General features: G+C 36.7%; 1 protein-coding gene across 1 annotated transcript; it reads left to right on the top strand.

Annotated features, from left to right (window-relative positions):
• The first annotated feature begins 345 nt into the window (after nt 1-345).
• Nucleotides 346-4,357, top strand: LOC111385095 (receptor protein kinase TMK1-like). The gene is made up of 2 exons (XM_023009461.1): nt 346-3,038; nt 3,631-4,357. The coding sequence occupies exons 1-2, from the start codon at nt 734-736 to the stop codon at nt 4,140-4,142; spliced, it is 2,817 nt and encodes a 938-aa protein (XP_022865229.1). The 5' UTR covers nt 346-733; the 3' UTR covers nt 4,143-4,357.
• The last annotated feature ends 5,157 nt before the right edge of the window (nt 4,358-9,514 follow it).

Genomic DNA, 9,514 nt, shown 5'->3' with positions numbered 1-9,514 from the left:
TCACCTGTGAGAGAAGAAGTTAAATATGACGGCTGAAATAGTGAAATAACGGTCAAAAAATCAATTTTTTAGAAAAAAAAATCGTTCCCAAACAGACCCTAAATGTAGCTTCTCTAGTGAATCGGGTGTCAAACAACCCTTACATGTTGGACGAATTGACAGCACCATACATTATGTAACCTGTTTATTTTTGAAAAGTAAATATAAATATTTAAATTAATGAATTATGTCAGTGTACAAACAGTGACAGCAAATAGCAAAATTCAAAAAATAATGATTTACAGCAAATTACAGAAAATTATCCAAAATTAAAGTAAATGCTCTTAAAATTGGATCGAGGCTCCAACCCATTGGGCGCCACACGCGTGAGCCAACTTTACTTGTTTCCGTTCCCTCTTCGTCACCCTCAACTTTTACGGCGGAATACACATTACACACAGAGCAGCAACGGTACTTTCCAAGATTCTAACCCTTTTTCTCCTCCATTATCGCCGTTTCATATGCTCTCAAAGAGCCCTTTTTCCCTCACGCCACCCCGCTCCCCAGTTCCTTTTCTAGAACCCCACATTATCCTTTCTCCATAAAATATTAACGCTACTCAGAAGAGCAAGAATTCTTTGGGTTCCGTGTTTCAGTCCTTTTTTTCTTTTCTTTTCTTTTTTAATTTTTTGTTTTCTTTCCTCTGGATGCCAGTTGTGTTAAAGATCTGCGGCCTGAATTTAAGAACATCGACATGGATTCTTTTTCTATGGTGTCAAAGTTAATTTTGTTCGCCATTTTATTGTTCTTGGTCACTACTGGGAATTCCCAATCCGGTGATGCTGGAGTAATGCTAGAATTGAAGAAGAATATTAACGCGCCGAGTTCACTCGGTTGGACTGACTCGGACCCCTGCAACTGGAAGAACGTTCGGTGCTCTAAAAATGATAAACGGGTCACCCGGATCCAAATTGGGGGTCAGGGTCTCAAAGGGTCTCTTCCACCTAACCTCAATAATCTCACTTCTTTACAGTACTTCGAAGTACAGTTAAATGAACTCACTGGGTCACTCCCGAGTCTCGCCGGTTTGTCTTCGCTCCAGTCCCTCCTGCTCAACAACAACAATTTCACCTCTATACCACCTGATTTCTTTAATGGTATGACTTCGTTACAGCAAGTTTACTTGGATTATAACCCCTTTTCGTCCTGGGGAATTCCGGATAGTCTTAAGAGTGCATCGACATTGCAAACATTTTCAGCAAATTCTGCTAATATTTCCGGGACATTACCTGATTTTCTTGTGGGCGATGCGTTTTCGAGCCTGGTAAAATTGCATTTAGCCTTCAATTATCTCGAAGGCCCTTTGCCTTCAACATTGTCTGGCTCATCCATACAGTCTTTATGGCTAAATGGCCAGTATGGTAATTCAAAATTAAATGGTTCTATTGCTGTTTTACAAAACATGACTCAATTGACTGAGGTTTGGTTGCACGGAAATTCATTCTCAGGGCCCTTACCGGAATTTTCAGGCTTAACCCAGTTGCAAAAATTGAGTTTAAGGGATAATAGTTTGACAGGCCCGGTACCAGCATCTTTGGTTGGACTGAAATCACTGATGGTGGTAAATTTAACCAATAATATGTTGCAAGGGCCAACACCGAAATTTAGTAATTCAGTGCAGGTGGATATGAAGGAGAAAACTAATAGTTTCTGTTTACCTGTTCCTGGGGTTGAATGTGATTCCCGAGTTAATGTTTTGCTTTCTGTGGCTCAGGACGTGGGGTATCCGATAACATTTGCTGAGAACTGGAAAGGGAACGATCCATGTATATGGATGGGGATCGCTTGTAATGGTGTGAACATTACTGTGATCAATTTTCAAAGAATGAGTCTCACTGGGACGATTTCTCCTAATTTCTCGGATATCTCATCACTGCAGAAGTTGGTATTGGCTAATAACAATTTGACCGGAACTATTCCAAATGAACTAGCCAACTTACCTAACCTTAAAGAGTTGGACGTTACAAATAATCAGATTTATGGGAGAGTTCCAATGTTTAGAAGTAACGTGTTTGTGAAGACTGATGGAAATGTTAATATCGGGAAGGATGCTCCACCTACAAATTCCCCTGGTGGGAACTCCTCTGGGAATTCACGTGGATCGTCTTCTGATGGTGGTAGAGGAGCAAAGGGTAATGGAGAAAAGAAATCATTTACTGGAGTGGTGGTGGGATCCGTCATTGGTGGTGTTTGTGCACTTGTCTTTGCTGGGGCCTTGGTTTTATGTCTCTATAGAACAAAATGCAAGCGTTCTGGTAGAGTTCAATCTCCTAATGCCCGGGTTTTACATCCTCAGCACTTGGAGTCAGAAGATGCTGCCAAGATTACTATTGCTGGTTCAAGCATTAATGGTGGAACGAGTGAGACTTATAGTCACGGAAGCAGTGGTCCAAGTGATATTCATATCATTGAGGCCGGTAATATGATTATCTCTATTCAGTTGCTGAAAGAAGTGACAAATAATTTCAGCCAAGATAATATATTGGGAAGAGGAGGATTTGGAACAGTTTATAAAGGGGAGTTGCCTGATGCGACTAAGATAGCAGTTAAGCGGATGGAATCTGGAGTGATGAGCGAGAAGGGTTTGGATGAGTTCAAGTCTGAGATTGCTGTTCTTACAAAAGTTCGACATAGGCATTTGGTTGCACTTTTAGGATATGGCTTGGATGAAACTGAGAGGCTGCTTGTATATGAGTACATGCCTCAGGGGACACTTAGTAGGTATTTATTTAACTGGAAGGAAGAAGGTTTGAAAGCACTTGAATGGACAAAAAGGTTGACCATTGCTTTGGATGTGGCCAGAGGTGTTGAATATTTACATGGTTTAGCACAACAAAGTTTTATTCATAGGGATCTGAAACCATCAAACATACTCCTGGGAGACGATATGAGGGCTAAAGTTGCAGATTTTGGACTTGTTCGTCTTGCTCCGGATGGGAAAGCATCACTTGTTACTAGATTAGCTGGAACTTTTGGATATCTTGCCCCAGAATATGCAGGTAATAAATAAAGTTTCTTGCTTCTAAGTAACCATGTTTTTTTCGTATATCATCGTATAATGCAGTCCAATTAGTACTTGAAAATTGATTAAACTTCTTGCTGGAATATTTTCAACTATTTCTGTATAGGTTTACAAGTTCAGTTATCATAGATTGTTTTTATTTGCTAATTGAAACTTGGTATTGGCAGCAGCCATATTTTGTTTGGCTGCATTGGTTTTGGATTTGTTGAGATGAAATGTTTAGAGTATTTACATCAAGGAGTTCGTCCCTTGATACACCTTCAGATCTCTTGTATCCTTTGTTATGGGATTGTAAATGTGATTATTTCTCCTTTTAAGTTCTCCATGTTTCTTTATGTAATAACAAATCGAGACAGTAAATTAGCTGCATTGCCAATGTTGTATATTTCCCCTGTATGACAGTTATGTAGTGCCTCTTTAAGGATAGAAAATACCATAGGTTTATATTTCCTTTCCATTTGCAAATATTTTTGTGCATTGAGTTTCAATTTTACTTTGCTAATTGATATTTGTTGTGCTTCTTTTTCCCCAATACAAATCTAAGAATAATTTGTTCTCGTGTTGGACAGTGACGGGTCGAGTGACTACTAAGATTGACGTCTTCAGCTTTGGTGTGATCCTAATGGAGATGATCACAGGAAGAAAAGCTTTAGATGAAACAGTTCCGGACGATAGACAACATCTGGTCCCATGGTTTCGAAGGGCGCTTCTCGACAAGGACCACTTCCGCAAAGCCATTGACCCAACACTTGATCTGGATGAAGAAACTCTGGCTAGTATCAATACCGTTGCTGAGCTGGCTGGTTACTGCTGCTCTCGGGAACCTTATCAAAGGCCTGACATGGGTCATGCCGTCAATGTGCTTTCGTCTCTTGCCGAGCTCTGGAAACCAACGGAACCTACTGATCCAGAAGACATATATGGCATTGATTATGATATGTCATTACCTCAAGCAGTGAAGAAATGGCAGGCTCTCGAGGGAATGAGTGGCATGGATGGTAGCACTGAAAACACTCAAACGAGTATACCCACTCGGCCATCAGGGTTCGCGGATTCTTTTGCATCTGCAGATGGTCGATGAGATCATAAGATTTGCTGAAATTGAGGTATTTTGGTATAGAGGTCTGATTGTTGATTCCTTGGGATTTTCCTCCCCTCTCTTGTCTTGCCTTGCGGCGTTCTTTGATTTTAATCCTATGTTGGAGATGTTTTTATTGTAATATACAGAATTTAATCTCTGCATTTTCTTCTTAGGTAATTTTGAAATGCAAATATGAAGGGGTTTTTATTTTCTTAGTATACAGAATTTAATCTCTGCATTTTCTTCTTAGGTAATTTTGAAATGCAAGTACGAAGGGGTTTTTATTTTCTCCTCTTCTAGGTTTTAGAGCGTGTTTGATTGCGAGTATGAAATTTTACATGAAAAGAAAATAAATTATAAGCAATTGAATTGCCTAAAAATTATTTGCATGAAAATTGTCGACCAAACGTGTTTAATTGATTTTATTTTCAATATAAAAAATGTTGTACTTGTTTATTTTTCATGATTAATGCTATTTATAGTCACTCGTTGTCGTAATCGTCTTATGTGGCATACATGTGGCATTTAATGATTTAATACATTAACGTAATAATTTTTTATTATTTTATGCAACAAATCACTAATCGTCATATGTATGCCATGTAGGGTGACTACGGTAATGAACAACTGCAAATAATATTATTATTTTTTATTAATAAGTATATGAGAGAGAGAGAGAGAGAATTATCTGGAAAATAAAAATATACTCCTCCTAAAGAATATTTTCCATCTTTTCAAGGAAAATATAGTCACATGACTAAATACTGGAAAATTTTAAATATATTTTATGAAAAAATATCGATCAGACAACATGAAAGTAAGAATTTAAGTGAAAAATGACGTTTTTCATGGAAAATATTAGGAATTGAATGCATGTTTAGAGAAAATAAATATTCATTATAGACAAACTCCACGCATTATGCTAGCGGGCCAATGCTTCGCATAATTAATTGCTAAAATGATATGGGATCCTCACTTCTTTGCCATAATAATGTGTATTGCATTGAGTAAACTAAAAATAAATACAACCTTACTATACGTCTGAACAAGTATCTTTATCCAAATAATAATTTAACCCATAAAATAAGCTAAAGTATAAATTAATTAGTGTTGGTGATATCATAATGTTGTACTAAGATTGATATGTATGATTATGTTTAGTTATCTTGTACCATATGCTATCAAAGCAATGTTATCTTGTTTGATATTTTTATGAATAATGCTATTCATGGTTGGCGAAAGTAGCATCTCATGTGATAACTTGTTATTTAAGGCTTATCTTGTTATTTGAGATAACAAAACTATATGAAATTTATGTTTCAAATGATAAGCTATCACATATTGTTGACTATGAATAATATTACTCTATTTTTATATATTTTATTTTTTTTATCTCGTGATTGGGTTTATGTTACTAGCGTATGATAACGATTGGTTATGAATGTGCTTGCCAGCTTTATTCGAGCCCCCCTGGTGATCAATAAATTGACTATGTGGGTGCCTACAACTTGTTTCTATTTATGGTGCATATTATTCATGACTTTTTGTTATAGTGCATTTTTTAAGCTATCTTTGGCGCTATTTGGAAGGAGAAAAATTTTGGTGGGACGATCGCATCGTCTTATGTGGTGTGACAACGTAATGCAATGATCTTCAATATATGTGATGGTGAATATAATTAAAATATTCTAAAATTGCATCTCTAAAGGAGATTATCTACAATATCTTTATAGTGGATATGATGAAAATATTTTAAAACTTGCCATTTGAAAGAAAAAAAGAAGAAGAATATTATTCATCTCTAGTGGAGACGATCTCAAGTTTGTGCAGCCTCATTGAGATTACAATCCTAATCTAGATGACGCTAAATGATAGGTTGAATAATCATATTATTTAATGTCACGTTAAGGCCACATAGACTAATGTTGTAACCTTAATGGGGCTAAATAGCATTACTCAAAGTCAAAAGGTAATGTTTTGTACTAAACATCAAAAACTGTAGAATTTATTATTACTCAGTTCAATGTACCAAATATTTTTATTGTTCTTCTTGAGTTTCGTCCAAAGGGGAGCTCTTCGCTGTGCTTGTTGAGGACTATCGCTAGGGCCTCATTTGAATGGGCCGTTCGCTTATTTGATTATTAGATCATTTTGTTCAAACAAGTAATCTTTTAGAAGTTACAATTAGCTAAAAGGTCAAAAACAGTAAGAAAAGAGGTACAAACGGTCAGCAAAATTTATTGAGGAACAACATACTAATATTTTGTTTAAGCCCCATTTTTGGGGAAAATAGATTTTGAAAAAAAAATTACAATTTTTTTTATTTACGTGTAAAATTATTTTATAAGAGAATGTATGGTTAAAAATGAGTTTATTGATATACACGGATCTTTGGAGTTGAAGTGTGTGAAAAAAAGTAAAAATGTATAATTAATTACTTACAATTAATTCTGTAAACCGGTTTTAATTGTTATTATTATCATGATTGATTAGTAATGTTGTATGTGACGAACAAAATCATCCTAAGAAGATTATCCGGCATAACTGGTTGTTAGAATTATAGCACGATAGAATTTTGCGTGATAATATAGAATGAAAAAAGTTATGTATCGGATTATTTATTTTCTTCTTTGAACCGAAATCGACATTTGGCAATGGCATTATATGATGTGAGAGTTTAATTAAATTATTTAGTTCTACTTTTTGCATAATCGCAAATAGAGCTTTATGATAAGATCAAAAGAAGGTAGTACCTCCTAATTTAAGTTTTCATGAGTTAGAACTCGAACAAAATTTTAGTAATGTATTGGTGTATATTAGGTAGTTCACATGTGCATTTGGTCATGCTAATATTTTGTGTATTTATAAACAATGTTAAAACAAGTTTTTTGTTTTGTGTTAGAACATTTTCAAAATAATGTCGGGTTTTGGCATTATTGGAAGGTTAAAAATATTTGCATGATCGTGAAATCATTTGGGACATGGTCGGAGTCATGGAGGGTCGAAGAGCGCGAGTAGGGGACACCATAATCTTGGTGCCAGCCACCCATAGCATGAGGGCGACTAGAGGGCGATACGTGGGGATTCTACATGCCATCATCCCTCGTTGTCACACCTGTTCATGCTCGAGTCAATTTTATCTCCTCTTTTCACATGGATTCAGTTATGCAATTGTAAATACAAAGTGTTGTGATCCTAATGAAAAGTTATAACTTTTGGAAAAAAGTATCGTTTCACAATTTATATATAGGATTGACGATTCTCGTTTGGGGGACACTTTGAGAAACTTTTTGACGTCTATGTAAATGTTTGTTTGTCCCCTTGATTTGTCGCATAGAAAACTTATATCATCTGTATTTATGTATTTTTATATTAAACTCGTTTATACTTTACCATTCTCGAGAGACAAGTATAGACCATAATTATAGATATCTTTAGTCAATGGTGTTTGTTAGGTCTAAATGTGTAATTGGCGATTCTATGGACAAAAGGACTAAATTGTAAATTTGTAAAAGTTATGGACTCAATTGTACAATGTTATAAAAGTCAGGGACTTAGGGTGAAATTTAGCAAAGCTAGATGGTAGGGACTTGGCTTTGAGTGTTAGGTCAAAATCAAGAACACGGTGCCGGAGGTTCGCTAGCTGTTCGCCCTGCCACTGCTCGAGCGAGAAGAAACAGAATGGACGTCGTTGGCTCTTCGCCCGGACTTCGCTCGAGCGAAGTATTGTCGCTCGCTTTTCACTCGAGCGACAGTGTTATATGAAAAATTGTATGTTCAATTTTAGGAAAATTTGACACGGCCTAGAACTCCAAATTGCCCCCAACTATAAATACAAAGGCCGTAAACGAAAATAAGCGTTGTTTCATTGTGTTTTCATATTAGAACACATTCATATTATTGTGAAGAGATCCAAGAACACAACCAATCAGAGAATTTATCAATCTCATTCTTGTGATTCGGCAACCAATATTTTGGGGAAAAACATAAAGTTTGTGAAGACAAAACACCGGTACTTCTTCATTTGTTGAGGAAAGGACTCTTTCAAAGGGGGATTGAGGGAGGTGGACGACAAGCGCGGGAACTGGACAAGAATAGGAGGTTCTTGGAATTCCACTTGGTGAGACAATCAGCTAAAGACCAGGAGGCTGTATTGGATAGCAGATTGGGCTGCTGGAGGTAGATCGGGAAGCTAGCAGGAGGCTAGTAGTATCTACGACTGTAGATCGTGAGACTGGAACAACGAGTCTGACTGGGTACGAAATTTGGCAGAACTTGTACTTACTGAATTGATATAGTAGAACTTACTGGCTTGGTCCTGAAATTTTACCCACGTTGGGGTTTTTTCGTCATTATATCGTGAGTTGTGTTTTGTATTATTTTATTTACTTTACGCGAACCGATAGTTCAACATAGGAATTAACTGGACTATATATTTAATCACCTAGATAATTAATTAAAGTGACGTGTTGCTTTGATTAATCAATTCCGCAGTGAGGTCGAATAGTAAATTGATTGGAACGTAAACTTGGTAATATTTAAAACTTGGATTTGACGGAGCATAACGTTCTTTGTGAATTTCCAAGTGGTTATAAAACGTTCCCTAAACTTTCAAGTGGTATTAGAGCCTAAGTGCAAATCTTGACCTTACATTAGTCTATATGAGTATGTCGTTGAATGTGCCACCCCACTTTGATGGGAACAATTATGCATATTGGAAGTTGAGAATAAGGGCGTTTTTGAAATCCTTAGATGAGCGTGTTTGGCAGATTGTGGTAAATGGTTGGTCAGCCCCTAGTACCACAATAGACGGTGTAGTTACTCCCACCCCTGTCGAGAACTGGTCTAGAGCTTAATTGGATAGCTGTAATTTAAATAGCAAAGCCCTCCATGCTCTATTTATGGCAATTTTCCTCGAAGAGTTTAGGAGAGTGTCCATGTGTGAGGTAGTAAAGTAAGTTTGGGATATTTTAGAAACCACACATGAGGGAACTCAGGCAGTTAAGAGTTCTAAGCTGCAAATGTTGGCCACTAGGTTTGAAGAGATAAGAATGAGAGACGATGAGATGTTTGATGTCTTTTATGCGAGCTTAAATGACATAGTAAATTCGTCCTTCAACCTAGGTGAGAAAATCCCTGAACCTAAGATAGTGAGAAAGATTCTTAGATCCCTACCTGAGCGTTGTAGGCCTAAAGTCACGGCAATTGAGGAGAGTAAGGACATAGACACTATCAAAGTAGAGGAGTTAGTTGGATCCCTCCAGACTTATGAATTGACCTTAGACAATTCCGCTAAATAAAAATCCATAGCCTTGAAAACCGTTAGGAATATCCGGATGTAATCTTCTGATTCTGATTCACCCAATGATGAG

This window comes from Olea europaea, unplaced genomic scaffold (assembly GCF_002742605.1).
Source record: "Olea europaea var. sylvestris unplaced genomic scaffold, O_europaea_v1 scaffold3089, whole genome shotgun sequence".
Taxonomy (NCBI): Eukaryota; Viridiplantae; Streptophyta; class Magnoliopsida; order Lamiales; family Oleaceae; genus Olea; species Olea europaea.
The sequence above is the reverse complement of the archived record's forward strand: the minus strand, read 5'-3'. Positions and strand labels throughout refer to the sequence as shown.

Bases quoted from the DNA above. Each gene is read 5' to 3' on its own strand.
- LOC111385095 (XM_023009461.1), top strand. From the start codon at position 734: ATGGATTCTTTTTCTATGGTGTCAAAGTTAATTTTGTTCGCCATTTTA. The intron at 3,039-3,630 runs GTAATAAATAAA...CGTGTTGGACAG, and splicing joins TCTTGCCCCAGAATATGCAG to TGACGGGTCGAGTGACTACT.